Source organism: Paramormyrops kingsleyae, chromosome 3, assembly GCF_048594095.1.
Source record: "Paramormyrops kingsleyae isolate MSU_618 chromosome 3, PKINGS_0.4, whole genome shotgun sequence".
Lineage (NCBI taxonomy): Eukaryota > Metazoa > Chordata > Actinopteri > Osteoglossiformes > Mormyridae > Paramormyrops > Paramormyrops kingsleyae.
In genome coordinates this window covers 9,698,819-9,725,650 of record NC_132799.1, presented here as the reverse complement: position 1 = coordinate 9,725,650, position 26,832 = coordinate 9,698,819, and the positions used below count along the sequence as shown (strand labels likewise).

General features: G+C 44.6%; 1 protein-coding gene and 38 non-coding genes across 39 annotated transcripts; 38 read left to right on the top strand and 1 right to left on the bottom strand.

Annotated features, from left to right (window-relative positions):
* Nucleotides 1–82: 82 nt before the first annotated feature.
* Nucleotides 83–154, top strand: trnag-ucc (transfer RNA glycine (anticodon UCC)). Its single transcript has one exon. It is a non-coding gene; the product is annotated as a tRNA-Gly (tRNA).
* A 426-nt stretch (nt 155–580) lies between these two features.
* On the top strand, nt 581–653 carry trnam-cau (transfer RNA methionine (anticodon CAU)). The gene has a single exon. It is a non-coding gene; the product is annotated as a tRNA-Met (tRNA).
* Nucleotides 654–880: 227 nt separating this feature from the next.
* Nucleotides 881–952, top strand: trnag-ucc (transfer RNA glycine (anticodon UCC)). The gene has a single exon. It is a non-coding gene; the product is annotated as a tRNA-Gly (tRNA).
* Nucleotides 953–1,378: 426 nt separating this feature from the next.
* trnam-cau (transfer RNA methionine (anticodon CAU)) lies at nt 1,379–1,451 on the top strand. The gene has a single exon. It is a non-coding gene; the product is annotated as a tRNA-Met (tRNA).
* A 227-nt stretch (nt 1,452–1,678) lies between these two features.
* trnag-ucc (transfer RNA glycine (anticodon UCC)) lies at nt 1,679–1,750 on the top strand. The gene has a single exon. It is a non-coding gene; the product is annotated as a tRNA-Gly (tRNA).
* A 426-nt stretch (nt 1,751–2,176) lies between these two features.
* trnav-cac (transfer RNA valine (anticodon CAC)) lies at nt 2,177–2,249 on the top strand. The gene has a single exon. It is a non-coding gene; the product is annotated as a tRNA-Val (tRNA).
* Nucleotides 2,250–2,476: 227 nt separating this feature from the next.
* On the top strand, nt 2,477–2,548 carry trnag-ucc (transfer RNA glycine (anticodon UCC)). The gene has a single exon. It is a non-coding gene; the product is annotated as a tRNA-Gly (tRNA).
* Nucleotides 2,549–2,974: 426 nt separating this feature from the next.
* Nucleotides 2,975–3,047, top strand: trnam-cau (transfer RNA methionine (anticodon CAU)). The gene has a single exon. It is a non-coding gene; the product is annotated as a tRNA-Met (tRNA).
* Nucleotides 3,048–3,274: 227 nt separating this feature from the next.
* trnag-ucc (transfer RNA glycine (anticodon UCC)) lies at nt 3,275–3,346 on the top strand. Its single transcript has one exon. It is a non-coding gene; the product is annotated as a tRNA-Gly (tRNA).
* A 426-nt stretch (nt 3,347–3,772) lies between these two features.
* On the top strand, nt 3,773–3,845 carry trnam-cau (transfer RNA methionine (anticodon CAU)). Its single transcript has one exon. It is a non-coding gene; the product is annotated as a tRNA-Met (tRNA).
* A 725-nt stretch (nt 3,846–4,570) lies between these two features.
* On the top strand, nt 4,571–4,643 carry trnam-cau (transfer RNA methionine (anticodon CAU)). The gene has a single exon. It is a non-coding gene; the product is annotated as a tRNA-Met (tRNA).
* Nucleotides 4,644–4,870: 227 nt separating this feature from the next.
* trnag-ucc (transfer RNA glycine (anticodon UCC)) lies at nt 4,871–4,942 on the top strand. The gene has a single exon. It is a non-coding gene; the product is annotated as a tRNA-Gly (tRNA).
* A 426-nt stretch (nt 4,943–5,368) lies between these two features.
* On the top strand, nt 5,369–5,441 carry trnam-cau (transfer RNA methionine (anticodon CAU)). Its single transcript has one exon. It is a non-coding gene; the product is annotated as a tRNA-Met (tRNA).
* A 227-nt stretch (nt 5,442–5,668) lies between these two features.
* Nucleotides 5,669–5,740, top strand: trnag-ucc (transfer RNA glycine (anticodon UCC)). Its single transcript has one exon. It is a non-coding gene; the product is annotated as a tRNA-Gly (tRNA).
* Nucleotides 5,741–6,166: 426 nt separating this feature from the next.
* On the top strand, nt 6,167–6,239 carry trnam-cau (transfer RNA methionine (anticodon CAU)). The gene has a single exon. It is a non-coding gene; the product is annotated as a tRNA-Met (tRNA).
* A 227-nt stretch (nt 6,240–6,466) lies between these two features.
* Nucleotides 6,467–6,538, top strand: trnag-ucc (transfer RNA glycine (anticodon UCC)). The gene has a single exon. It is a non-coding gene; the product is annotated as a tRNA-Gly (tRNA).
* Nucleotides 6,539–6,954: 416 nt separating this feature from the next.
* trnam-cau (transfer RNA methionine (anticodon CAU)) lies at nt 6,955–7,027 on the top strand. Its single transcript has one exon. It is a non-coding gene; the product is annotated as a tRNA-Met (tRNA).
* A 227-nt stretch (nt 7,028–7,254) lies between these two features.
* On the top strand, nt 7,255–7,326 carry trnag-ucc (transfer RNA glycine (anticodon UCC)). Its single transcript has one exon. It is a non-coding gene; the product is annotated as a tRNA-Gly (tRNA).
* Nucleotides 7,327–7,752: 426 nt separating this feature from the next.
* trnam-cau (transfer RNA methionine (anticodon CAU)) lies at nt 7,753–7,825 on the top strand. The gene has a single exon. It is a non-coding gene; the product is annotated as a tRNA-Met (tRNA).
* Nucleotides 7,826–8,052: 227 nt separating this feature from the next.
* Nucleotides 8,053–8,124, top strand: trnag-ucc (transfer RNA glycine (anticodon UCC)). Its single transcript has one exon. It is a non-coding gene; the product is annotated as a tRNA-Gly (tRNA).
* Nucleotides 8,125–8,550: 426 nt separating this feature from the next.
* trnam-cau (transfer RNA methionine (anticodon CAU)) lies at nt 8,551–8,623 on the top strand. The gene has a single exon. It is a non-coding gene; the product is annotated as a tRNA-Met (tRNA).
* A 227-nt stretch (nt 8,624–8,850) lies between these two features.
* trnag-ucc (transfer RNA glycine (anticodon UCC)) lies at nt 8,851–8,922 on the top strand. The gene has a single exon. It is a non-coding gene; the product is annotated as a tRNA-Gly (tRNA).
* Nucleotides 8,923–9,348: 426 nt separating this feature from the next.
* Nucleotides 9,349–9,421, top strand: trnam-cau (transfer RNA methionine (anticodon CAU)). Its single transcript has one exon. It is a non-coding gene; the product is annotated as a tRNA-Met (tRNA).
* A 227-nt stretch (nt 9,422–9,648) lies between these two features.
* Nucleotides 9,649–9,720, top strand: trnag-ucc (transfer RNA glycine (anticodon UCC)). Its single transcript has one exon. It is a non-coding gene; the product is annotated as a tRNA-Gly (tRNA).
* Nucleotides 9,721–10,146: 426 nt separating this feature from the next.
* Nucleotides 10,147–10,219, top strand: trnam-cau (transfer RNA methionine (anticodon CAU)). Its single transcript has one exon. It is a non-coding gene; the product is annotated as a tRNA-Met (tRNA).
* A 227-nt stretch (nt 10,220–10,446) lies between these two features.
* On the top strand, nt 10,447–10,518 carry trnag-ucc (transfer RNA glycine (anticodon UCC)). The gene has a single exon. It is a non-coding gene; the product is annotated as a tRNA-Gly (tRNA).
* Nucleotides 10,519–10,944: 426 nt separating this feature from the next.
* On the top strand, nt 10,945–11,017 carry trnam-cau (transfer RNA methionine (anticodon CAU)). Its single transcript has one exon. It is a non-coding gene; the product is annotated as a tRNA-Met (tRNA).
* A 227-nt stretch (nt 11,018–11,244) lies between these two features.
* Nucleotides 11,245–11,316, top strand: trnag-ucc (transfer RNA glycine (anticodon UCC)). The gene has a single exon. It is a non-coding gene; the product is annotated as a tRNA-Gly (tRNA).
* A 426-nt stretch (nt 11,317–11,742) lies between these two features.
* Nucleotides 11,743–11,815, top strand: trnam-cau (transfer RNA methionine (anticodon CAU)). Its single transcript has one exon. It is a non-coding gene; the product is annotated as a tRNA-Met (tRNA).
* A 725-nt stretch (nt 11,816–12,540) lies between these two features.
* On the top strand, nt 12,541–12,613 carry trnat-cgu (transfer RNA threonine (anticodon CGU)). The gene has a single exon. It is a non-coding gene; the product is annotated as a tRNA-Thr (tRNA).
* A 227-nt stretch (nt 12,614–12,840) lies between these two features.
* Nucleotides 12,841–12,912, top strand: trnag-ucc (transfer RNA glycine (anticodon UCC)). Its single transcript has one exon. It is a non-coding gene; the product is annotated as a tRNA-Gly (tRNA).
* A 426-nt stretch (nt 12,913–13,338) lies between these two features.
* Nucleotides 13,339–13,411, top strand: trnam-cau (transfer RNA methionine (anticodon CAU)). The gene has a single exon. It is a non-coding gene; the product is annotated as a tRNA-Met (tRNA).
* Nucleotides 13,412–13,638: 227 nt separating this feature from the next.
* On the top strand, nt 13,639–13,710 carry trnag-ucc (transfer RNA glycine (anticodon UCC)). Its single transcript has one exon. It is a non-coding gene; the product is annotated as a tRNA-Gly (tRNA).
* A 416-nt stretch (nt 13,711–14,126) lies between these two features.
* trnam-cau (transfer RNA methionine (anticodon CAU)) lies at nt 14,127–14,199 on the top strand. The gene has a single exon. It is a non-coding gene; the product is annotated as a tRNA-Met (tRNA).
* A 227-nt stretch (nt 14,200–14,426) lies between these two features.
* On the top strand, nt 14,427–14,498 carry trnag-ucc (transfer RNA glycine (anticodon UCC)). The gene has a single exon. It is a non-coding gene; the product is annotated as a tRNA-Gly (tRNA).
* A 426-nt stretch (nt 14,499–14,924) lies between these two features.
* trnam-cau (transfer RNA methionine (anticodon CAU)) lies at nt 14,925–14,997 on the top strand. Its single transcript has one exon. It is a non-coding gene; the product is annotated as a tRNA-Met (tRNA).
* Nucleotides 14,998–15,224: 227 nt separating this feature from the next.
* trnag-ucc (transfer RNA glycine (anticodon UCC)) lies at nt 15,225–15,296 on the top strand. The gene has a single exon. It is a non-coding gene; the product is annotated as a tRNA-Gly (tRNA).
* A 426-nt stretch (nt 15,297–15,722) lies between these two features.
* On the top strand, nt 15,723–15,795 carry trnam-cau (transfer RNA methionine (anticodon CAU)). The gene has a single exon. It is a non-coding gene; the product is annotated as a tRNA-Met (tRNA).
* A 5,583-nt stretch (nt 15,796–21,378) lies between these two features.
* Nucleotides 21,379–24,128, bottom strand: nkx1.2la (NK1 transcription factor related 2-like,a). Its single transcript, XM_023839442.2, has 2 exons — nt 23,721–24,128; nt 21,379–22,007 (listed from the first exon to the last, which is right to left on the bottom strand). Exons 1-2 carry the CDS (start codon nt 23,932–23,934, stop codon nt 21,379–21,381), a joined length of 843 nt encoding a protein of 280 aa, XP_023695210.2. The 5' UTR covers nt 23,935–24,128.
* Nucleotides 24,129–26,832: the final 2,704 nt, after the last annotated feature.

Here is a 26,832-nt window from a genome sequence, read left to right as displayed (position 1 = left end):
AGTTGATACCATTACTCGTCTCATAGCGGATCGACATAGCGGCCAGAAAAAAGAACATCGCTCCGAAGCTCCTTCAGCCGCAGCGTTGGTGGTATAGTGGCTAGCGTAGCTGCCTTCCAAGCAGTTGACCCGGGCTCGATTCCCGGCCAACGCAGCCTTACTTATGACCTCCTTGTCTCTGACTGTCTTTAGGTTGCTCATGGCTTGAGGGATGAGCTAATAGCAGTCTGCTGTGTGATTCATAAAGCCTGTATCTCCCAGCAGGCTCTCATGCCTTCGGAGAAGTCTAGGCATTAACAAACCCCTTCAATGTGCTGGCATCAATGAAACTGAGCTTGAGCCTGGCCTCCGTTTAATGATGGGCCTCGCCCTATGAACGCCTTCCTGTCTCTGCTCTCCTTTATCGCGTACAGGGTTGAGAATGAACCCTTCATCCAATGGGCTTTTTGTCCACCTGAACCTTCATTAATAACCAGATGCATGATAGCAACCGAGAGACGCATTTCCTTTCATCAATCTATATACCTGCCTTCCAGATGCGTTAGCAGACTGGCATGCACGGCTGTTGACTACCGTCACAGCCTCGTTAGCGCAGTCGGTAGCGCGTCAGTCTCATAATCTGAAGGTCGTGAGTTCGACCCTCACACGGGGCAGGTCATTTCCTTGCTGAAACAGTACCCATGCGTAGCTGCATTTTTACAAATGTCACTCTCACACAAATTCTAATAGCTTTTCTTATGTCACTCATTTGGCATCAGCCCAACGTTCCTCCATAACTCTGCAAACAACTTCTTCAGAAGTTGATACCATTACTCGTCTCATAGCGGATCGACATAGCGGCCAGAAAAAAGAACATCGCTCCGGAGCTTCTTCAGCCGCAGCGTTGGTGGTATAGTGGCTAGCATAGCTGCCTTCCAAGCAGTTGACTCGGGTTCGATTCCCGGCCAACGCAGCCTTACTTATGACCTCCTTGTCTCTGACTGTCTTTAGGTTGCTCATGGCTTGAGGGATGAGCTAATAGCAGTCTGCTGTGTGATTCATAAAGCCTGTATCTCCCAGCAGGCTCTCATGCCTTCGGAGAAGTCTAGGCATTAACAAACCCCTTCAATGTGCTCGCATCAATGAAACTGAGCTTGAGCCTGGCCTCCGTTTAATGATGGGCCTCGCCCTATGAACGCCTTCCTGTCTCTGCTCTCCTTTATCGCGTACAGGGTTGAGAATGAACCCTTCATCCAATGGGCTTTTTGTCCACCTGAACCTTCATTAATAACCAGATGCATGATAGCAACCGAGAGACGCATTTCCTTTCATCAATCTATATACCTACCATCCAGATGCGTTACTAGACTGGCATGCACGGCTGTTGACTTCCATCACAGCCTCGTTAGCGCAGTCGGTAGCGCGTCAGTCTCATAATCTGAAGATCGTGAGTTCAACCCTCACATGGGGCAGGTCATTTCCTTGCTGAAACAGTACCCATGCGTAGCTGCATTTTTACAAATGTCACTCTCACACAAATTCTAATAGCTTTTCTTATGTCACTCATTTGGCATCAGCCCAACGTACCTCCGTAACTCTGCAAACAACTTCTTCAGAAGTTGATACCATTACTCGTCTCATAGCGGATCGACATAGCGGCCAGAAAAAAGAACATCGCTCCGGAGCTCCTTCAGCCGCTGCGTTGGTGGTATAGTGGCTAGCATAGCTGCCTTCCAAGCAGTTGACCCAGGTTCGATTCCCGGCTGACGCAGCCTTACTTATGACCTCCTTGTCTCTGACTGTCTTTAGGTTGCTCATGGCTTGAGGGATGAGCTAATAGCAGTCTGCTGTGTGATTCATAAAGCCTGTATCTCCCAGCAGGCTCTCATGCCTTCGGAGAAGTCTAGGCATTAACAAACCCCTTCAATGTGCTGGCATCAATGAAACTGAGCTTGAGCCTGGCCTCCGTTTAATGATGGGCCTCGCCCTATGAACGCCTTCCTGTCTCTGCTCTCCTTTATCGCGTACAGGGTTGAGAATGAACCCTTCATCCAATGGGCTTTTTGTCCACCTGAACCTTCATTAATAACCAGATGCATGATAGCAACCGAGAGACGCATTTCCTTTCATCACTCTATATACCTACCATCCAGATGCGTTACTAGACTGGCATGCACGGCTGTTGACTTCCATCACAGCCTCGTTAGCGCAGTCGGTAGCGTGTCAGTCTCACAATCTGAAGGTCGTGAGTTCAACCCTCACACGGGGCAGGTCATTTCCTTGCTGAAACAGTACCCATGCGTAGCTTCATTTTTACAAATGTCACTCTCACACAAATTCTAATAGCTTTTCTTATGTCACTCATTTGGCATCAGCCCAACGTACCTCCGTAACTCTGCAAACAACTTCTTCAGAAGTTGATACCATTACTCGTCTCATAGCGGATCGACATAGCGGCCAGAAAAAAGAACATCGCTCCGGAGCTCCTTCAGCCGCAGCGTTGGTGGTATAGTGGCTAGCATAGCTGCCTTCCAAGCAGTTGACCCGGGTTCGATTCCCGGCCAACGCAGCCTTACTTATGACCTCCTTGTCTCTGACTGTCTTTAGGTTGCTCATGGCTTGAGGGATGACCTAATAGCAGTCTGCTGTGTGATTCATAAAGCCTGTATCTCCCAGCAGGCTCTCATGCCTTCGGAGAAGTCTAGGCATTAACAAACCCCTTCAATGTGCTGGCATCAATGAAACTAAGCTTGAGCCTGGCCTCCGTTTAATGATGGGCCTCGCCCTATGAACGCCTTCCTGTCTCTGCTCTCCTTTATCGCGTACAGGGTTGAGAATGAACCCTTCATCCGATGGGCTTTTTGTCCACCTGAACCTTCATTAATAACCAGATGCATGAGAGCACCCGAGAGATGCATTTCCTTTCATCAATCTATATACCTGCCTTCCAGATGCGTTAGCAGACTGGCATGCACGGCTGTTGACTTCCATCACAGCCTCTTTAGCGCAGTCGGTAGCGCGTCAGTCTCATAATCTGAAGGTCGTGAGTTCGACCCTCACATGGAGCAGGTCATTTCCTTGCTGAAACAGTACCCATGCGTAGCTGCATTTTTACAAATGTCACTCTCACACAAATTCTATTAGCTTTTCTTATGTCACTCATTTGGCATCAGCCCAACGTACCTCCGTAACTCTGCAAACAACTTCTTCAGAAGTTGATACCATTACTCGTCTCATAGCGGATCGACATAGCGGCCAGAAAAAAGAACATCGCTCCGGAGCTCCTTCAGCCGCAGCGTTGGTGGTATAGTGGCTAGCATAGCTGCCTTCCAAGCAGTTGACCCGGGTTCGATTCCCGGCCAACGCAGCCTTACTTATGACCTCCTTGTCTCTGACTGTCTTTAGGTTGCTCATGGCTTGAGGGATGAGCTAATAGCAGTCTGCTGTGTGATTCATAAAGCCTGTATCTCCCAGCAGGCTCTCATGCCTTCGGAGAAGTCTAGGCATTAACAAACCCCTTCAATGTGCTGGCATCAATGAAACTGAGCTTGAGCCTGGCCTCCGTTTAATGATGGGCCTCGCCTTATGAACGCCTTCCTGTCTCTGCTCTCCTTTATCGCGTACAGGGTTGAGAATGAACCCTTCATCCGATGGGCTTTTTGTCCACCTGAACCTTCATTAATAACCAGATGCATGATAGCAACCGAGAGACGCATTTCCTTACATCAATCTATATACCTGCCATCCAGATGCGTTACTAGACTGGCATGCACGGCTGTTGACTTCCATCACAGCCTCGTTAGCGCAGTCGGTAGCGCGTCAGTCTCATAATCTGAAGGTCGTGAGTTCAACCCTCACACGGGGCAGGTCATTTCCTTGCTGAAACAGTACCCATGCGTAGCTGCATTTTTACAAATGTCACTCTCACACAAATTCTAATAGCTTTTCTTATGTCACTCATTTGGCATCAGCCCAACGTACCTCCGTAACTCTGCAAACAACTTCTTCAGAAGTTGATACCATTACTCGTCTCATAGCGGATCGACATAGCGGCCAGAAAAAAGAACATCGCTCCGGAGCTCCTTCAGCCGCAGCGTTGGTGGTATAGTGGCTAGCATAGCTGCCTTCCAAACAGTTGACCCAGGTTCGATTCCCGGCCAACGCAGTCTTACTTATGACCTCCTTGTCTCTGACTGTCTTCGGGATGCTCATGGCTTGAGGGAATAGCTAATAGCAGTCTGCTGTGTGATTCATAAAGCCTGTATCTCCCAGGGGGCCCTCATGCCTTCGGAGAAGTCTAGGCATTAACAAACCCCTTCAATGTGCTGGCATCAATGAAACTGAGCTTGAGCCTGGCCTCCGTTTTATGATGGGCCTCGCCTTATGAACGCCTTCCTGTCACTGCTCTACTTTATCGCGTACAGGGTTGAGAATGAACCCTTCATCCAATGGGCTTTTTGTCCACCTGAACCTTCATTAATAACCAGATGCATGATAGCAACCGAGAGACGCATTTCCTTTCATCAATCTATATACCTGCCATCCAGATGCGTTAGCAGACTGGCATGCACGGCTGTTGACTTCCGTCACAGCCTCGTTAGCGCAGTCGGTAGCGCGTCAGTCTCATAATCTGAAGGTCGTGAGTTCGATCCTCACACGGGGCAGGTCATTTCCTTGCTGAAACAGTTCCCATGCGTAGCTGCATTTTTACAAAAGTCACTCTCACACAAATTCTAATAGCTTTTCTTATGTCACTCATTTGGCATCAGCCCAACGTACCTCCATAAGTCTGCAAACAACTTCTTCAGAAGTTGATACCATTACTCGTCTCATAGCGGATCGACATAGCGGCCAGAAAAAAGAACATCGCTCCGGAGCTCCTTCAGCCGCAGCGTTGGTGGTATAGTGGCTAGCATAGCTGCCTTCCAAGCAGTTGACCCGGGTTCGATTCCCGGCCAACGCAGCCTTACTTATGACCTCCTTGTCTCTGACTGTCTTTAGGTTGCTCATGGCTTGAGGGATGAGCTAATAGCAGTCTGCTGTGTGATTCATAAAGCCTGTATCTCCCAGCAGGCTCTCATGCCTTCGGAGAAGTCTAGGCATTAACAAACCCCTTCAATGTGCTGGCATCAATGAAACTGAGCTTGAGCCTGGCCTCCGTTTAATGATGGGCCTCGCCTTATGAACGCCTTCCTGTCACTGCTCTCCTTTATCGCGTACAGGGTTGAGAATGAACCCTTCATCCAATGGGCTTTTTGTCCACCTGAACCTTCATTAATAACCAGATGCATGATAGCAACCGAGAGACGCATTTCCTTTCATCAATCTATATACCTGCCATCCAGATGCGTTAGCAGACTGGCATGCACGGCTGTTGACTTCCGTCACAGCTTCGTTAGCGCAGTCGGTAGCGCGTCAGTCTCATAATCTGAAGGTCGTGAGTTCGATCCTCACACGGGGCAGGTCATTTCCTTGCTGAAACAGTTCCCATGCGTAGCTGCATTTTTACAAAAGTCACTCTCACACAAATTCTAATAGCTTTTCTTATGTCACTCATTTGGCATCAGCCCAACGTACCTCCGTAACTCTGCAAACAACTTCTTCAGAAGTTGATACCATTACTCGTCTCATAGCGGATCGACATAGCGGCCAGAAAAAAGAACATCGCTCCGGAGCTCCTTCAGCCGCAGCGTTGGTGGTATTGTGGCTAGCATAGCTGCCTTCCAAGCAGTTGACCCGGGTTCGATTCCCGGCCAACGCAGCCTTACTTATGACCTCCTTGTCTCTGACTGTCTTTAGGTTGCTCATGGCTTGAGGGATGAGCTAATAGCAGTCTGCTGTGTGATTCATAAAGCCTGTATCTCCCAGCAGGCTCTCATGCCTTCGGAGAAGTCTAGGCATTAACAAACCCCTTCAATGTGCTGGCATCAATGAAACTGAGCTTGAGCCTGGCCTCCGTTTAATGATGGGCCTCGCCCTATGAACGCCTTCCTGTCTCTGCTCTCCATTATCGCGTACAGGGTTGAGAATGAACCCTTCATCCAATGGGCTTTTTGTCCACCTGAACCTTCATTAATAACCAGATGCATGATAGCAACCGAGAGACGCATTTCCTTTCATCAATCTATATACCTGCCATCCAGATGCGTTAGCAGACTGGCATGCACGGCTGTTGACTTCCATCACAGCCTCGTTAGCGCAGTCGGTAGCGCGTCAGTCTCATAATCTGAAGGTCGTGAGTTCAACCCTCACATGGGGCAGGTCATTTCCTTGCTGAAACAGTACCCATGCGTAGCTGCATTTTTACAAATGTCACTCTCACACAAATTCTAATAGCTTTTCTTATGTCACTCATTTGGCATCAGCCCAACGTACCTCCGTAACTCTGCAAACAACTTCTTCAGAAGTTGATACCATTACTCGTCTCATAGCGGATCGACATAGCGGCCAGAAAAAAGAACATCGCTCCGGAGCGCCTTCAGCCGCAGCGTTGGTGGTATAGTGGCTAGCATAGCTGCCTTCCAAGCAGTTGACCCGGGCTCGATTCCCGGCCAACGCAGCCTTACTTATGACCTCCTTGTCTTTAGGTTGCTCATGGCTTGAGGGATGAGCTAATAGCAGTCTGCTGTGTGATTCATAAAGCCTGTATCTCCCAGCAGGCTCTCATGCCTTCGGAGAAGTCTAGGCATTAACAAACCCCTTCAATGTGCTGGCATCAATGAAACTGAGCTTGAGCCTGGCCTCCGTTTAATGATGGGCCTCGCCTTATGAACACCTTCCTGTCACTGCTCTCCTTTATCGCGTACAGGGTTGAGAATGAACCCTTCATCCAATGGGCTTTTTGTCCACCTGAACCTTCATTAATAACCAGATGCATGATAGCAACCGAGAGACGCATTTCCTTTCATCAATCTATATACCTGCCATCCAGATGCGTTAGCAGACTGGCATGCACGGCTGTTGACTTCCGTCACAGCCTCATTAGCGCAGTCGGTAGCGCGTCAGTCTCATAATCTGAAGGTCGTGAGTTCGATCCTCACACGGGGCAGGTCATTTCCTTGCTGAAACAGTTCCCATGCGTAGCTGCATTTTTACAAAAGTCACTCTCACACAAATTCTAATAGCTTTTCTTATGTCACTCATTTGGCATCAGCCCAACGTACCTCCATAACTCTGCAAACAACTTCTTCAGAAGTTGATACCATTACTCGTCTCATAGCGGATCGACATAGCGGCCAGAAAAAAGAACATCGCTCGGGAGCTCCTTCAGCCGCAGCGTTGGTGGTATAGTGGCTAGCATAGCTGCCTTCCAAGCAGTTGACCCGGGTTCGATTCCCGGCCAACGCAGCCTTACTTATGACCTCCTTGTCTCTGACTGTCTTTAGGTTGCTCATGGCTTGAGGGATGAGCTAATAGCAGTCTGCTGTGTGATTCATAAAGCCTGTATCTCCCAGCAGGCTCTCATGCCTTCGGAGAAGTCTAGGCATTAACAAACCCCTTCAATGTGCTGGCATCAATGAAACTGAGCTTGAGCCTGGCCTCCGTTTAATGATGGGCCTCGCCCTATGCACGCCTTCCTGTCTCTGCTCTCCTTTATCGCGTACAGGGTTGAGAATGAACCCTTCATCCGATGGGCTTTTTGTCCACCTGAACCTTCATTAATAACCAGATGCATGATAGCAACCGAGAGACGCATTTCCTTACATCAATCTATATACCTACCATCCAGATGCGTTACTAGACTGGCATGAACGGCTGTTGACTTCCATCACAGCCTCGTTAGCGCAGTCGGTAGCGCGTCAGTCTCATAATCTGAAGGTCGTGAGTTCAACCCTCACACGGGGCAGGTCATTTCCTTGCTGAAACAGTACCCATGCGTAGCTGCATTTTTACAAATGTCACTCTCACACAAATTCTAATAGCTTTTCTTATGTCACTCATTTGGCATCAGCCCAACGTACCTCCGTAACTCTGCAAACAACTTCTTCAGAAGTTGATACCATTACTCGTCTCATAGCGGATCGACATAGCGGCCAGAAAAAAGAACATCGCTCCGGAGCTCCTTCAGCCGCAGCGTTGGTGGTATAGTGGCTAGCATAGCTGCCTTCCAAGCAGTTGACCCGGGTTCGATTCCCGGCCAACGCAGTCTTACTTATGACCTCCTTGTCTCTGACTGTCTTCGGGATGCTCATGGCTTGAGGGAATAGCTAATAGCAGTCTGCTGTGTGATTCATAAAGCCTGTATCTCCCAGCAGGCTCTCATGCCTTCGGAGAAGTCTAGGCATTAACAAACCCCTTCAATGTGCTGGCATCAATGAAACTAAGCTTGAGCCTGGCCTCCGTTTAATGATGGGCCTCGCCCTATGAACGCCTTCCTGTCTCTGCTCTCCTTTATCGCGTACAGGGTTGAGAATGAACCCTTCATCCGATGGGCTTTTTGTCCACCTGAACCTTCATTAATAACCAGATGCATGAGAGCACCCGAGAGATGCATTTCCTTTCATCAATCTATATACCTGCCTTCCAGATGCGTTAGCAGACTGGCATGCACGGCTGTTGACTTCCATCACAGCCTCTTTAGCGCAGTCGGTAGCGCGTCAGTCTCATAATCTGAAGGTCGTGAGTTCGACCCTCACATGGGGCAGGTCATTTCCTTGCTGAAACAGTACCCATGCGTAGCTGCATTTTTACAAATGTCACTCTCACACAAATTCTAATAGCTTTTCTTATGTCACTCATTTGGCATCAGCCCAACGTACCTCCGTAACTCTGCAAACAACTTCTTCAGAAGTTGATACCATTACTCGTCTCATAGCGGATCGACATAGCGGCCAGAAAAAAGAACATCGCTCCGGAGCTCCTTCAGCCGCAGCGTTGGTGGTATAGTGGCTAGCATAGCTGCCTTCCAAGCAGTTGACCCGGGTTCGATTCCCGGCCAACGCAGCCTTACTTATGACCTCCTTGTCTCTGACTGTCTTTAGGTTGCTCATGGCTTGAGGGATGAGCTAATAGCAGTCTGCTGTGTGATTCATAAAGCCTGTATCTCCCAGCAGGCTCTCATGCCTTCGGAGAAGTCTAGGCATTAACAAACCCCTTCAATGTGCTGGCATCAATGAAACTGAGCTTGAGCCTGGCCTCCGTTTAATGATGGGCCTCGCCTTATGAACGCCTTCCTGTCTCTGCTCTCCTTTATCGCGTACAGGGTTGAGAATGAACCCTTCATCCGATGGGCTTTTTGTCCACCTGAACCTTCATTAATAACCAGATGCATGATAGCAACCGAGAGACGCATTTCCTTACATCAATCTATATACCTGCCATCCAGATGCGTTAGCAGACTGGCATGCACGGCTGTTGACTTCCGTCACAGCCTCATTAGCGCAGTCGGTAGCGCGTCAGTCTCATAATCTGAAGGTCGTGAGTTCGATCCTCACACGGGGCAGGTCATTTCCTTGCTGAAACAGTTCCCATGCGTAGCTGCATTTTTACAAAAGTCACTCTCACACAAATTCTAATAGCTTTTCTTATGTCACTCATTTGGCATCAGCCCAACGTACCTCCATAACTCTGCAAACAACTTCTTCAGAAGTTGATACCATTACTCGTCTCATAGCGGATCGACATAGCGGCCAGAAAAAAGAACATCGCTCGGGAGCTCCTTCAGCCGCAGCGTTGGTGGTATAGTGGCTAGCATAGCTGCCTTCCAAGCAGTTGACCCGGGTTCGATTCCCGGCCAACGCAGCCTTACTTATGACCTCCTTGTCTCTGACTGTCTTTAGGTTGCTCATGGCTTGAGGGATGAGCTAATAGCAGTCTGCTGTGTGATTCATAAAGCCTGTATCTCCCAGCAGGCTCTCATGCCTTCGGAGAAGTCTAGGCATTAACAAACCCCTTCAATGTGCTGGCATCAATGAAACTGAGCTTGAGCCTGGCCTCCGTTTAATGATGGGCCTCGCCCTATGCACGCCTTCCTGTCTCTGCTCTCCTTTATCGCGTACAGGGTTGAGAATGAACCCTTCATCCGATGGGGTTTTTGTCCACCTGAACCTTCATTAATAACCAGATGCATGATAGCAACCGAGAGACGCATTTCCTTACATCAATCTATATACCTACCATCCAGATGCGTTACTAGACTGGCATGCACGGCTGTTGACTTCCATCACAGCCTCGTTAGCGCAGTCGGTAGCGCGTCAGTCTCATAATCTGAAGGTCGTGAGTTCAACCCTCACACGGGGCAGGTCATTTCCTTGCTGAAACAGTACCCATGCGTAGCTGCATTTTTACAAATGTCACTCTCACACAAATTCTAATAGCTTTTCTTATGTCACTCATTTGGCATCAGCCCAACGTACCTCCGTAACTCTGCAAACAACTTCTTCAGAAGTTGATACCATTACTCGTCTCATAGCGGATCGACATAGCGGCCAGAAAAAAGAACATCGCTCCGGAGCTCCTTCAGCCGCAGCGTTGGTGGTATAGTGGCTAGCATAGCTGCCTTCCAAGCAGTTGACCCGGGTTCGATTCCCGGCCAACGCAGTCTTACTTATGACCTCCTTGTCTCTGACTGTCTTCGGGATGCTCATGGCTTGAGGGAATAGCTAATAGCAGTCTGCTGTGTGATTCATAAAGCCTGTATCTCCCAGCAGGCTCTCATGCCTTCGGAGAAGTCTAGGCATTAACAAACCCCTTCAATGTGCTGGCATCAATGAAACTAAGCTTGAGCCTGGCCTCCGTTTAATGATGGGCCTCGCCCTATGAACGCCTTCCTGTCTCTGCTCTCCTTTATCGCGTACAGGGTTGAGAATGAACCCTTCATCCGATGGGCTTTTTGTCCACCTGAACCTTCATTAATAACCAGATGCATGAGAGCACCCGAGAGATGCATTTCCTTTCATCAATCTATATACCTGCCTTCCAGATGCGTTAGCAGACTGGCATGCACGGCTGTTGACTTCCATCACAGCCTCTTTAGCGCAGTCGGTAGCGCGTCAGTCTCATAATCTGAAGGTCGTGAGTTCGACCCTCACATGGGGCAGGTCATTTCCTTGCTGAAACAGTACCCATGCGTAGCTGCATTTTTACAAATGTCACTCTCACACAAATTCTAATAGCTTTTCTTATGTCACTCATTTGGCATCAGCCCAACGTACCTCCGTAACTCTGCAAACAACTTCTTCAGAAGTTGATACCATTACTCGTCTCATAGCGGATCGACATAGCGGCCAGAAAAAAGAACATCGCTCCGGAGCTCCTTCAGCCGCAGCGTTGGTGGTATAGTGGCTAGCATAGCTGCCTTCCAAGCAGTTGACCCGGGTTCGATTCCCGGCCAACGCAGCCTTACTTATGACCTCCTTGTCTCTGACTGTCTTTAGGTTGCTCATGGCTTGAGGGATGAGCTAATAGCAGTCTGCTGTGTGATTCATAAAGCCTGTATCTCCCAGCAGGCTCTCATGCCTTCGGAGAAGTCTAGGCATTAACAAACCCCTTCAATGTGCTGGCATCAATGAAACTGAGCTTGAGCCTGGCCTCCGTTTAATGATGGGCCTCGCCTTATGAACGCCTTCCTGTCTCTGCTCTCCTTTATCGCGTACAGGGTTGAGAATGAACCCTTCATCCGATGGGCTTTTTGTCCACCTGAACCTTCATTAATAACCAGATGCATGATAGCAACCGAGAGACGCATTTCCTTACATCAATCTATATACCTGCCATCCAGATGCGTTACTAGACTGGCATGCACGGCTGTTGACTTCCATCACAGCCTCGTTAGCGCAGTCGGTAGCGCGTCAGTCTCATAATCTGAAGGTCGTGAGTTCAACCCTCACACGGGGCAGGTCATTTCCTTGCTGAAACAGTACCCATGCGTAGCTGCATTTTTACAAATGTCACTCTCACACAAATTCTAATAGCTTTTCTTATGTCACTCATTTGGCATCAGCCCAACGTACCTCCGTAACTCTGCAAACAACTTCTTCAGAAGTTGATACCATTACTCGTCTCATAGCGGATCGACATAGCGGCCAGAAAAAAGAACATCGCTCCGGAGCTCCTTCAGCCGCAGCGTTGGTGGTATAGTGGCTAGCATAGCTGCCTTCCAAACAGTTGACCCAGGTTCGATTCCCGGCCAACGCAGTCTTACTTATGACCTCCTTGTCTCTGACTGTCTTCGGGATGCTCTTGGCTTGAGGGAATAGCTAATAGCAGTCTGCTGTGTGATTCATAAAGCCTGTATCTCCCAGGGGGCCCTCATGCCTTCGGAGAAGTCTAGGCATTAACAAACCCCTTCAATGTGCTGGCATCAATGAAACTGAGCTTGAGCCTGGCCTCCGTTTTATGATGGGCCTCGCCTTATGAACGCCTTCCTGTCACTGCTCTACTTTATCGCGTACAGGGTTGAGAATGAACCCTTCATCCAATGGGCTTTTTGTCCACCTGAACCTTCATTAATAACCAGATGCATGATAGCAACCGAGAGACGCATTTCCTTTCATCAATCTATATACCTGCCATCCAGATGCGTTAGCAGACTGGCATGCACGGCTGTTGACTTCCGTCACAGCCTCGTTAGCGCAGTCGGTAGCGCGTCAGTCTCGTAATCTGAAGGTCGTGAGTTCGATCCTCACACGGGGCAGGTCATTTCCTTGCTGAAACAGTTCCCATGCGTAGCTGCATTTTTACAAAAGTCACTCTCACACAAATTCTAATAGCTTTTCTTATGTCACTCATTTGGCATCAGCCCAACGTACCTCCATAAGTCTGCAAACAACTTCTTCAGAAGTTGATACCATTACTCGTCTCATAGCGGATCGACATAGCGGCCAGAAAAAAGAACATCGCTCCGGAGCTCCTTCAGCCGCAGCGTTGGTGGTATAGTGGCTAGCATAGCTGCCTTCCAAGCAGTTGACCCGGGTTCGATTCCCGGCCAACGCAGCCTTACTTAAGACCTCCTTGTCTCTGACTGTCTTTAGGTTGCTCATGGCTTGAGGGATGAGCTAATAGCAGTCTGCTGTGTGATTCATAAAGCCTGTATCTCCCAGCAGGCTCTCATGCCTTCGGAGAAGTCTAGGCATTAACAAACCCCTTCAATGTGCTGGCATCAATGAAACTGAGCTTGAGCCTGGCCTCCGTTTAATGATGGGCCTCGCCCTATGAACGCCTTCCTGTCTCTGCTCTCCATTATCGCGTACAGGGTTGAGAATGAACCCTTCATCCAATGGGCTTTTTGTCCACCTGAACCTTCATTAATAACCAGATGCATGATAGCAACCGAGAGACGCATTTCCTTTCATCAATCTATATACCTGCCATCCAGATGCGTTAGCAGACTGGCATGCACGGCTGTTGACTTCCATCACAGCCTCGTTAGCGCAGTCGGTAGCGCGTCAGTCTCATAATCTGAAGGTCGTGAGTTCAACCCTCACATGGGGCAGGTCATTTCCTTGCTGAAACAGTACCCATGCGTAGCTGCATTTTTACAAATGTCACTCTCACACAAATTCTAATAGCTTTTCTTATGTCACTCATTTGGCATCAGCCCAACGTACCTCCGTAACTCTGCAAACAACTTCTTCAGAAGTTGATACCATTACTCGTCTCATAGCGGATCGACATAGCGGCCAGAAAAAAGAACATCGCTCCGGAGCGCCTTCAGCCGCAGCGTTGGTGGTATAGTGGCTAGCATAGCTGCCTTCCAAGCAGTTGACCCGGGTTCGATTCCCGGCCAACGCAGCCTTACTTATGACCTCCTTGTCTTTAGGTTGCTCATGGCTTGAGGGATGAGCTAATAGCAGTCTGCTGTGTGATTCATAAAGCCTGTATCTCCCAGCAGGCTCTCATGCCTTCGGAGAAGTCTAGGCATTAACAAACCCCTTCAATGTGCTGGCATCAATGAAACTGAGCTTGAGCCTGGCCTCCGTTTAATGATGGGCCTCGCCTTATGAACGCCTTCCTGTCACTGCTCTCCTTTATCGCGTACAGGGTTGAGAATGAACCCTTCATCCAATGGGCTTTTTGTCCACCTGAACCTTCATTAATAACCAGATGCATGATAGCAACCGAGAGACGCATTTCCTTTCATCAATCTATATACCTGCCATCCAGATGCGTTAGCAGACTGGCATGCACGGCTGTTGACTTCCGTCACAGCCTCATTAGCGCAGTCGGTAGCGCGTCAGTCTCATAATCTGAAGGTCGTGAGTTCGATCCTCACACGGGGCAGGTCATTTCCTTGCTGAAACAGTTCCCATGCGTAGCTGCATTTTTACAAAAGTCACTCTCACACAAATTCTAATAGCTTTTCTTATGTCACTCATTTGGCATCAGCCCAACGTACCTCCATAACTCTGCAAACAACTTCTTCAGAAGTTGATACCATTACTCGTCTCATAGCGGATCGACATAGCGGCCAGAAAAAAGAACATCGCTCGGGAGCTCCTTCAGCCGCAGCGTTGGTGGTATAGTGGCTAGCATAGCTGCCTTCCAAGCAGTTGACCCGGGTTCGATTCCCGGCCAACGCAGCCTTACTTATGACCTCCTTGTCTCTGACTGTCTTTAGGTTGCTCATGGCTTGAGGGATGAGCTAATAGCAGTCTGCTGTGTGATTCATAAAGCCTGTATCTCCCAGCAGGCTCTCATGCCTTCGGAGAAGTCTAGGCATTAACAAACCCCTTCAATGTGCTGGCATCAATGAAACTGAGCTTGAGCCTGGCCTCCGTTTAATGATGGGCCTCGCCCTATGCACGCCTTCCTGTCTCTGCTCTCCTTTATCGCGTACAGGGTTGAGAATGAACCCTTCATCCGATGGGCTTTTTGTCCACCTGAACCTTCATTAATAACCAGATGCATGATAGCAACCGAGAGACGCATTTCCTTACATCAATCTATATACCTACCATCCAGATGCGTTACTAGACTGGCATGCACGGCTGTTGACTTCCATCACAGCCTCGTTAGCGCAGTCGGTAGCGCGTCAGTCTCATAATCTGAAGGTCGTGAGTTCAACCCTCACACGGGGCAGGTCATTTCCTTGCTGAAACAGTACCCATGCGTAGCTGCATTTTTACAAATGTCACTCTCACACAAATTCTAATAGCTTTTCTTATGTCACTCATTTGGCATCAGCCCAACGTACCTCCGTAACTCTGCAAACAACTTCTTCAGAAGTTGATACCATTACTCGTCTCATAGCGGATCGACATAGCGGCCAGAAAAAAGAACATCGCTCCGGAGCTCCTTCAGCCGCAGCGTTGGTGGTATAGTGGCTAGCATAGCTGCCTTCCAAGCAGTTGACCCGGGTTTGATTCCCGGCCAACGCAGTCTTACTTATGACCTCCTTGTCTCTGACTGTCTTCAGGATGCTCATGGCTTGAGGGAATAGCTAATAGCAGTCTGCTGTGTGATTCATAAAGCCTGTATCTCCCAGGGGGCCCTCATGCCTTCGGAGAAGTCTAGGCATTAACAAACCCCTTCAATGTGCTGGCATCAATGAAACTGAGCTTGAGCCTGGCCTCCGTTTAATGATGGGCCTTGCCCTATGAACGCCTTCCTGTCTCTGCTCTCCTTTATCGCGTACAGGGTTGAGAATGAACCCTTCATCCAATGGGCTTTTTGTCCACCTGAACCTTCATTAATAACCAGATGCATGATAGCAACCGAGAGACGCATTTCCTTTCATCAATCTATATACCTGCCTTCCAGATGCGTTAGCAGACTGGCATGCACGGTTGTTGACTTCCATCACAGCCTCGTTAGCGCAGTCGGTAGTGCGTCAGTCTCATAATCTGAAGGTCGTGAGTTCGATCCTCACACGGGGCAGGTCATTTCCTTGCTGAAACAGTACCCATGCGTAGCTGCATTTTTACAAAAGTCACTCTCACACAAATTCTAATAGCTTTTCTTATGTCACTCATTTGGCATCAGCCCAACGTACCTCCATAACTCTGCAAACAACTTCTTCAGAAGTTGATACCATTACTCGTCTCATAGCGGATCGACATAGCGGCCAGAAAAAAGAACATCGCTCTGGAACTCCTTTAGCCGCAGCGTTGGTGGTATAGTGGCTAGCATAGCTGCCTTCCAAGCAGTTGACCGGGGTTCGATTCCCGGCCAACACAGCCTTACTTATGACCTCCTTGTCTCTGACTGTCTTTAGGTTGCTCATGGCTTGAGGGATGAGCTAATAGCAGTCTGCTGTGTGATTCATAAAGCCTGTATCTCCCAGGGGGCTCTCATGCCTTCGGAGAAGTCTAGGCATTAACAAACCCCTTCAATGTGCTGGCATCAATGAAACTGAGCTTGAGCCTGGCCTCCGTTTAATGATGGGCCTCGCCCTATGAACGCCTTCCTGTCTCTGCTCTCCATTATCGCGTACAGGGTTGAGAATGAACCCTTCATCCAATGGGCTATTTGTCCACCTGAACCTTCATTAATAGCCCGATGCATGATAGCAACCGTACACTCATTTGTGGATATATAGCAATATCGTACAAAAAGTCTCAAAGTAACTTTTTAGCTGAATTTGCAGATGTCACCTAGGAGGCTTGTGAGAATAAATCAGAAATGATCAGGGCTTCTTTCGACATTCTTGAGCAGAGGTCACAAGCCCATTTTGTGGAGCACCACACGTATGAAGCTTTGCACTCCAGCTGCTCTGCTGGTGTGGTGGCAGGGAACCTCGATGATTTGCTTCACAGTTCCAGGGCTGGTGACTTGAGTTCTGCCTCTGCTCTGTGTGTGGGGTTTGCATGTTCTTGTACTGTGCAATCTACACCCACAATCCAAAAATTGGTTAATTGCAGTGATGCATCAGTTTCTGCCAGGGTGTACCCCAGTATTGTACCTTATGTCAATATTTCTCAAACTGGTCCGTGGAGTCCCCCAGTTTTTGATACTCCCCAGTCAAAAGGAGCACGGATATCCTGACAGTGTAGGTGTACTGTAGGTAACTCCTATAAATACGAAGGTGTCATACTTCATCAAGACAGTAGATGGCAATGTTAGCATGTTTTACGTACTATTTCGACCGATACAGTCTTTTCCTTAATGGCCGTATTCTCAAAACAGTCCACACGTTTTGGAGTCTTGCAAAACACTAACACATTTAGCGAAACTTCTTACTGCGATCAGTAATTCAGATAGCAATATGTAGCATTACAACTCTCACAAATAATCACTACATAATCACAGGCAAAACACTGAACATCCTTTTTTTATGAATCGTAGAATCAGGCATCTAATGTGTCACGCCGCATGTTTTGTGTAATATGACAGATATATGCTTATAGTCAGTCATTCCTCGATCGGGGAATTAGCTCAAATGGTAGCGGGATCGATGCCTGCATTCTCCAAGCCTAACCGAGGAATCAGTGAAATTTATCTTTAATATAATAATTACAACTGAAATCAGACAAGAATCAATGTTGTAAATGTTATTATTAAACACGTATTTCTTCTCTGTAATACAAAAAAATGACAGTCACAATTTCTAAACCGGTAGTTGTCCGAAACAGAATCTCGGTAGCCAAAATAATACATCGTCTGCAAAATGACTTAACCCTCACAAAACCTTAAATGCAAACCCAAAGTAAACTTTAATATTAAACAAAGCTCATGATCAAGTAAGTGAAATATTTAAAACCATCACTAAATAATGCAAATGGACTGTTTCGATTTAATCTGTTCAGCCTTCATTCGTGCTATACACTTATACTATGCAATGATTCACCACACAGTTCTTTCATATGTCAAGTTTTCGTTTGTGGTTTCGTCAACATGTCACAGAATGTGTTCCCTAGAAATTACGTTAGGTAAAAATCTTCTGGAATGTATATTCCAGCCTTTGCAGATCGAACGATGGTAATTTTCTGAAACCTTCAGTTTAGGATTCATCAGCCGCTTTTGATCATGAAGGTCCTTGTCATAGACTTTCCATCTACAGAAGGAAAAAAACTCCTCAGTTGGATTAAGGAATGGAAAGTATGGGAGGACACAGACATTCACGGGTGAGCTCCAAACCAGTCTGCCACTGCGGATGAGTGGTGGAAATGGACATTGTTCCATGTGACAACACAGATTGGGCCATTGATCCCAGAATCCTGTTCTTCCTTGGATGCTGAAAGTTGACAGTGCAGCCTATCAAAGAATAACCTCTAGGGTGTTATATGGCTCAGTCATTGGGATGTATGCCAGAACACCAGTGTCTGATATGTTTTCAGCCCTCTGATCTACTACCACACACACACACACACACACACACGTGGTATGACACTAGACTCTGCCTCCATAAACTTCTATAATCAATATTGGAAAGTGTGGAGCACATGGAAGATTTCATGACAAGGAATTCAGTATTTCCATGCAAATACTACTTGCCTGTAGACGATGACATCATCTTCTTAGCCTTTTAGTCATTTTAGCAAATGACACTCTGATGAGGCAACATTCAATCGATTTACATGGGTATCAAGCTCAGTTACATATTGTTTGTGTGCGAGTTTCAGGTGTGGTGTCTTACCCTATTTTATTATCAATATTCTTGTTCCTGAATATCTGAAAATACCTAATGAATGTGAATGTGGCACATTAGGCTGCACTGTTCAGGTCGCACCTGCACATGGATAGGCCATGATTCACACATGCTCAACCATAGTTGCTCCTACGTCCTGAGGGATTTCTGTTCTTCAAAGTCGTCTCCCTCTGGGTTTTTCAGCACATGCTCAAACTCCACTTTCTCTTTGGCTTCCAAGTCCTCTTTGGATTTGAGGACATCCTCTCCTTTCGTTATACAACATCACCACTTTCATGTGTATCCATATACACTGTTTGGCAGTTTAACAGATTTGGAAGAATTGGTTAATTACTTCAAAAACTGAGGCATACTGAGTCAGTGATTTGGCATTGAATACTTCTGACTGAGTGCAAATGAAATTCACAAATTAATTTGCCCCAATAGATTAGGTTTGAAGAACATTTCTGAGTTACTGAGCCACAGAAATTTGTTATATTGTTACCGGAGAAAAGGAAGTAGGGCCGGTTAATCGTATAGGTGATACAGCCAGTTGCCTCGAGCAGCATCTCCTAAGGGGAACAGTGATGCTCATCCATAGCACCAGACTAGGATTTACAATTATTGTAAATGACAGATTATATCTGTAGCACGATTACCTGCATGCAAACACAAATAATGCTTCCCAAATGTAAACAAATAAATAAATAATAAGCAAGCAAACAAACAAATAAAACCAATCGAAAATGAGAGAGCGTGTCTTTATCATCATTTACAGCGTACAAACTAAAAAAAAGTAATAATAACCAAACATATAAGTTAAGCAATATTAACCATCATCAAATTCATGCATTTTCAGGGATAATGTCTGATGGTATAGGAACACATGCAAGAATACAAGCAAAGGCATTAAAAAAAGAAAAAATTAAACAAAAAAAACATTGAAGTTTCTGAAAAGGAACAGAGATCCTGCTCAGAGTCTGTGTGGAAAAATTCCCAGTTAAAATTCTTCATGCTTAACCACAATGTTACCTGCCATTTCCATTGTTGAAAGAACAGAGACTGACGATTTAGACCAGGTGGTACGTTAGGTGAAAACGTCCATGGTGCATATCACTCTAGATGCTCATGAAGCTGCAACACAAGATGTCACAGAAGCTATCAAAGCATTTCATGGGATAAAAGGAATTCTTTCATGTAATGTCAAAACTTCCTGAGGAGTATTGACGTAACTCCTCTTATACCTACTTGTTCTGCCTCCGACATTGCTATGGATGAGTCAGCATATACCTACACATTGCACCTAATATTGCACCTAATATTGGGAGGGAACTGCTCCTTTTTATAAGCTGAGGGTTGGGGTGTCCAGCTCACTGCTTTGTGGACCATATGTCTACTGGTTTAATTTTTGAATTATTAATATTATTTGTATACATCCATGTTCTGAATTAATTAAAATTCACAAAAAATCACTCAAATCAAAGCAAAATGTTTTTAGAAAGTCAAAAATATTAAAATGACTGCAAAGAAATGCATTTGGTTGCTTTTCAGAAAGGTGTCAGTACAGCAATAAACAAAGTTATTGGAGTAAATTGAGACCTGGGGTCGATTTTTTTTTTGCATTGTTTTATTATTATACCAGCAAAGGTACAGTTTAAACAGAAAGAGGAAAAAAAAGTATTTTCATGAGATTTCCTCTAACTCTCACAGCAGGATGATCTGCAGAGAGAGAAGTAACTTTCATTCACATTTTTTTATAAAACATGAAAGGTCACCAATCAGAAATGTACACAGCAAATTCCACTGTCACTCCACATTTTGGCAACTAACCTTCACGTTCTTACTGGGCTTTTTCATAAGGCATAGTATTGTTGCTTGTTTCTCTACCCTATACACTCTAGATTTAGGTCCATTAAGCACCTTCAGCTATTATCGCTCATCCCAATCCAGCTATACAAACATCAAAATCTTGTGCAGATAACCCTGATATTAAATATCATATTCTTAAATATCGTACTGTTTGTATGAGTTGGATGGACGCTCCTGCCTAAAACCAATTTGACTATCAATCTTTTTAACGTTTTCTATTATCCGTATGTAAAACCTAAGCTAATTTAAACTCTAGATATTGCAAAAATCAGAAACTTAGATTACATAGTAGATTTCCATTGCCTTACAGAATGTACATTTTGATAAAGTAGGAGCCAGTATTACTGTTTATACAGATGTCAATAAAAGACACTTTGGATGTTTTTATTAATGCATTCAGTAGCTGACCTTTGATGCTGCAAACTAAACATCCATAAAAGTACATCTGCATAATAATTTATCATTTCAAGGTTTGTGTTCACCGTTTCAATCGTGATAAAAATGCCTTACAAAATTACGTACAGTGTACATGGTTTTATTTACATCTTTTGTCAAAGTTTGTTCATTTTCTTGGCCTCACAGTCATGTACAAACATGGGAAGAATATTTCAGATGTGAGCATAAATTTATGCCATTTATTATATTTAAGCAGTATTTCTAAGAGACAACTTTGATACCAGAACCGAATAGAGCACACTAGGTCCCCACAGCTATATCTACTGGTTTTTCATACTTTCAAATACAACATTATTGCATTTATTTGTGATTGTTTCACAAAAAAAAAAACAAAATGAGCATGAAGTGAAAGAGTTCTCTACATGCATGTACAATCTGCTGGATTGAAAAATTTTATAATGTATTGGAAATCATTTCTTGTAAAATTATATTATTTCAAATTTGTATTCATTTATTTTTATTACAATACGCAATCGTTCCTGTTTCATAACATTTAACGGAATTTTCCTTCATCGTTGTTTTATAAAAGACACCCACAAATCATGAAGAACTCTGTGGAAATTCTGTCTTCATAAATGTGGGGGGTAATATGCCGGCTGAAGATAACCGCTGTGCATGAAGGGATTCAGGAGGCCTCTGCTAGAATTTAATGGAAAAGAAGTAGCGGGATGGAGAACTGTGTTTCCAGAAGTGAACGTATGAAAAGCCTGGTAATTCACAGAATTCAGCCCACATGGCCCAGGACTTGTACTGACTCTGGACAGTGTGCTTGATCCTGGATGCATTGTACCATCAGCACCTGGATTTTGTTTTTTCCATTTAGTTCTTCTGTTCTGAAACCAAATCTTCACCTGTGTTTCGGTCAGACTGAGCGACAGGGCGAGATTCAGACGCTCACACACCGACAAATACCTTGTGGCGCGGAATTTGTTCTCCAGCGCCACCAGCTGTTCATACGTGAAGGCTGTCCTTGCCCGCCGCGGCTTGGTGCAGCCGTGCTCAGATCGGCGCCTCTTCTGCCGCGAGGAGTCGTCCGTCCCTGGCGTGTCAGTGTAGCACGTGTGTGTGTCACTCGCTTCATGTACTCCTTCAAAAGGACAGTCCGCTTCTCGTTTAGCCATCAGTGAAACTACCTCAGAGTCATGCTGCACTTCCAGGTCATCAGCAGAACCCAGGGCATCATTTTCTGTCTGTTCACCTATCAATACAAACAGGACCATTAATACGTCAAATCTGTACATTCATTATACATATACACAATTCATCGTCTATGTTTACCGTTTGGATGTCACTCATACTGCCTCTATATATATGCAGTTGATAAATTGAACCCCTACTTAAAATATTGATACTGTACATATAGAATTATATATACAGCTGTGGAAAAAAAATAATAATTAACAATTTTTTGTTTCTCTCATTTCTAAATTTATGGGTGTGCGTCTGTGAATAATATTTATTTTTCTGCAGACTGCAGCCTGATTCTTCCCTGTTTCACATTAATGAAGGGCTTCTTCCTTTCTTTATGGGACCTCAGTCCTGCTTTTGGGAGTCTGATATGAACTGTCCTAGCTGTGCACTTTCCCGTTCCTTTTGAAGTTCAGTTCATGTCATCCTCGATTCATGAGAAACTGTCGGATAAGTTAACGTTCATCTCTGGCATTAGACTGTCGCTTCCGCCCTCTACCTGACTGGTTTCTGGTCGTTCCCAGTGTCTCCTGCTTCACCTTATTTGTGTGGACTGTTGTCTTAGAAATGTGGAACTAAAATTAAACCATGATCTAAAAATGCAGATTCTCCCCAGCTGTGTGTGTGTGTGTGTGTGTGTGTGTATATATATATATATATATATATATATATATATATATATATATATATGCTTAAGTTTTAAATTGCAGTTCATTAATTGGATCCAGAAAAAAATAATCAGAGACTGTAAACTTTTTTTCTCCACGAACGGATGCAATTCGTCAGTGTTTAAATAAAATATGGGCAAGATCGTCAATAGTTCTATGCAGCGTCTTTTATGGACTTTTTTCTTGAAACTTTTTCTTTTAAATGTTTTAATTTGTTTTTCAGACACATTTTGGGTGTGCATAGTGCAGTCAGAATTACTATTAAAATTCTTCATAAACATGAAAAGCCCTCGATAATTCATTTTTCATTCTTAATGTGGAATAGCATTATGACTGTAATATATTGCTGGTTGATAGAGGAGGGATCATAGGTGTTAGGGCCTAATAAAGCGAGTAGAATGGGAAGCGTTTGTGTTGGGTTAGGCTATAATCCCTAAATTATTTATAAATCAGAAATCGCTTTAAATGTCCTGTTGCGGAAAGCAACCCACGCAAAATCCAGCTCCACCACCCAGCCACAACGTCCTAATGGAGTTTCATATTTGTTAGCGGATCGATAAATGTCATCTATTTTAAGGTAAGTTTTAATCGAACAATATTTGGGATCAGACATGGATGGGGTTTGAAGTTTGTACCTGCAAGCTGGCGGAGGGAGATATGCAGCAGTCAGTAATGGGATATCGATCAAAGTGTGCAAGCGCATCCTCAATGGGAAGATTTAAACAATTACCCAGCCTGACTGTCCCAAGGCCAATCCCACACATAGATGGGGAATATATAAGAGACTGAGAGTTTCTTATGGATGACAGAAACAGAAATAAAAAGGTTACGTTGGCAGATACGTGATATAAACGGCATCTTTCTGATGCTTTCGGATAGTTACGTGTACGCGTTTAACAAAGATTTGCAATTATATGTAACATGCAAGTTCGGCCTGTGTAGAAGATAATAAGAAAAACCGGTAAAAGTTCTAAAAAATGCATTTTTTTTATTTATTGACACTTACTTATAAGTTAAAAAAATTCTGGAAACACGGTAACTTGCGCCTTTCTTACCCGCATCCTGCCCTGGAGTTGAGTGCTCCCCAGCGGTGCCGGCACTGAAGGCATTTCCCACCTTGATATTCATCAATGAAAACTTCTCTTCTTCGGACAAAAGTGAGCTTATTTTCTTACCATTGAACTTCTTAGGATCCAATATGTCAATGATCGAGAAAGAAATCCGGTGACTGGGCGCATTTGTTCCCACGCTGTTCTTGTGCTCGAGCATGATGCGAGCTGCAATGACTCCAAATGAAGGAGCACAAAGTGCACTTTTATGTGCATTAGCTGACAAAAACGGGGAAGAGAGCTGATCGCTGCTCAGCTTTGAAGGTGTCGGAATGGACTCTTTTAACAGTGATTCTTGGTGATCCTGGGCGGAGTTGGGCTCAATACTTAGACAGCGCGGGCCAGCGATGCGCAGTGAATGAGGAGCTATGAGTGACGTCAGTCTGTTATTTTCTCCGCTGGATTCGAAGACGCGGTTCCGACGCGCACGTGACCAACAAATAAACCACCTTTCGATGGATTTGCTTACTTATTTTTATGCAATGTTTCATTTATCGTTTATTCTCCAGCTGTCTGTCGTTTCATATGTATGCGTGTTAGGGCGTAGAAGGAAAAAAGAAAATATGTTTCATGCTGCACAATATATGAGCTATATAAATATTTTATTATAATTATGAATAACAGCGCGTTTGGTTAAATGCATGCATTATGTCATTTTGCAGCATGTCTGAGGGCTAAACCACAGTTTAACAAGTTGTTACATGTATATAAACAAACTTTCAATGTTATTTTTATTGTTTTTTTCTTTAAACATTATGTTGGATCGATATAATTATCACAACCCCACGTGGTCGATATGTGTCCTTTCCAATCTTGTATATAAGTTTGTACTAAAATGTCAGACCTCAAAGTACATTGCAATAGATTAGATTTTAATTACGGATTAGGTAGTAAATATTAAGCTGAAAGCGGCAGTGAAATATAAAATCGATTAAAAGTCTTATGGGCATGTAGTGAGGTTTTTTATTTCCCAACAAAAACAGCAATGGCACCGTATAAAGTGCTCCCCATTTTCACACACTTTGATTAAAATTCATCCGTCTGCCACTGAATGCTTTGCTTAAGTTAGGGTCATTCGGATGGCAAGTGACGCCCGAAACAAGCTCTCGATCAATATTCGCCACTGCTGTCCGGCACTGATAGCACTGACCAATACAATGCGGCGTATCACTGGAGGCATTTCATCTATTACTGTGCTAGCTATACTGTTTAAATGGCCTGCTGAATTTCTTTACTTATTTAATGTAGGCCTTCTGCTCAAAACGTGGTATCTTAAATGCACTAAAACAGCACCAAGTGAACACTGGCTGTCATGTTGCTAGGATAAGTTTCTACAGTGAATCTTCAATTCAGTTTAGAACTGTTATATATTTATATGTTACTGTTGTTTCTGCCTCTTATTCAGGGCAATTGGCCTGAAATAAAGTGGCTTGGATACCTATAAACAAAGGTACAGCAGTGCGTGAGAAAAAATATGTAGCACTCTGTTGTTCATTTTTTCAATTGCAACTGTTGTTCCTTAAATTGTTTTTAATATTGAGAAATTATATATACAAATTGATGCCATTTTTTCCAAAATATCTTCTCTGAATGTCAGATAACTAAAGTTAAATAGCACATTTTGTTTGATTCAAAATGACTATTTACGTTGTATTTCAGGTAAATGAGGTACAGTTAAATCTGAAATTTCAGTTTAGAAACTGTCTAATTGATAACTGACATTTAAGTGGTTTTTAAACTGAAAATTTAATACGAGAAGAAAGCATAAAATAAAGTATATCAAAGTATCTAAAAGCTCACTGAGGAAACAACTACAGTATTTGGCGATGAAAACTGCATGAAACTTCGTCTAACTGGCTAACAGTTCACACTCTACAGTTGTCACTGCGCTGCACGTCAGAGGTTTTCCTCCATGTTAAATGAGTGGATAGTGTGCATTGACCTGTTAAGTGGATGTTTCTGAGTGTCACTGCAAGTTACATGTTTAAGAGAAGGATTACCCTCCCTTTTTCCATAATGCCAGTTGCCAGATGGTGCAGTCATTTGCTGATTATGGTATGGCGAAGTGTTAGTGAAGACAGAGTAATATCCATGACTTTAAAATTATGCTAGCAAATTATGCTAATACTAAATATCGCGTTCTTTTTCTAGTCAGCTGACCTTAACGAGGTTGCAAGGTCATAACATCGGTTGGAAAATCGTGGAATGCTAAGAGGTCGTAGGTAAGAAAGTGATAGGAAAAAAATAGCTCAGCCAAGACGTTTCAGTACATTTCAGCTGAAATGGCAAAAGGAGGTTGACATAAATGAGTGGTCTGGTTACTACACCCCAACATGATTACAGGGTTCAATGCAGTCCTTGGCTTGATTGTATGAAGGCTATGAGATCTCCTTGTATTTGAATATGTGCCACTATATATTTCACCCACAGAGCTATGACTGATTTGTTCTCTGCATGTGAGAACGGATTGCTGTGCTATGTGCACTTTATATTACGTTACACCCTTCTTCTGAAATAGGCTCATGAGCTCCATCTTAATTACAGTATATGCACACTTACTAAAAAACCTGTGAATGAAAAGTACATGAATCCCATTAAAAAAACAACAATGAAATGGTCTGAAGAAATGTCAGGATCATTAAGGAGAGAAAGGCTGTAATAAGTATTTTGTGGATTACTGGATAATATTTAATATTTTATTTTTGCTCAGATGTCATAGATCTCTCATGAAAGTTTTCTTAATACTTGATTTGTATGTTTCCAGAAATAGTTGTAAATAGTCTATGAGCTCGAACCTCGACTAGCTACATAATAAAACGTGTCCTGGTGAGGGGACCAATGGCATTGGGTGTTTTAGCGGCAAGCTAGAATCGAGTTTACAGGCTGTTAAATGGTCATACAAATATGTCATAGACCCAAGACTGCGCAATTTCCTTCTCTTTCCTGATTTTATGACTAGGTGATTGATCTCTTGCATGAGGCCAGCAATTGTGGATGGCTGTTACGAACGGCTGGAGGCTACTGTGTGGCATGTTATAATATGGTTAAATATCATTGA

Coding starts and splice junctions, on each gene's coding strand:
- nkx1.2la (XM_023839442.2), bottom strand. CDS start 23,934: ATGCTCGAGCACAAGAACAGCGTGGGAACAAATGCGCCCAGTCACCGG. Junction 22,008..23,720: donor AACTCCAGGGCAGGATGCGG/GTAAGAAAGGCG, acceptor TTGTATTGATAG/GTGAACAGACAGAAAATGAT.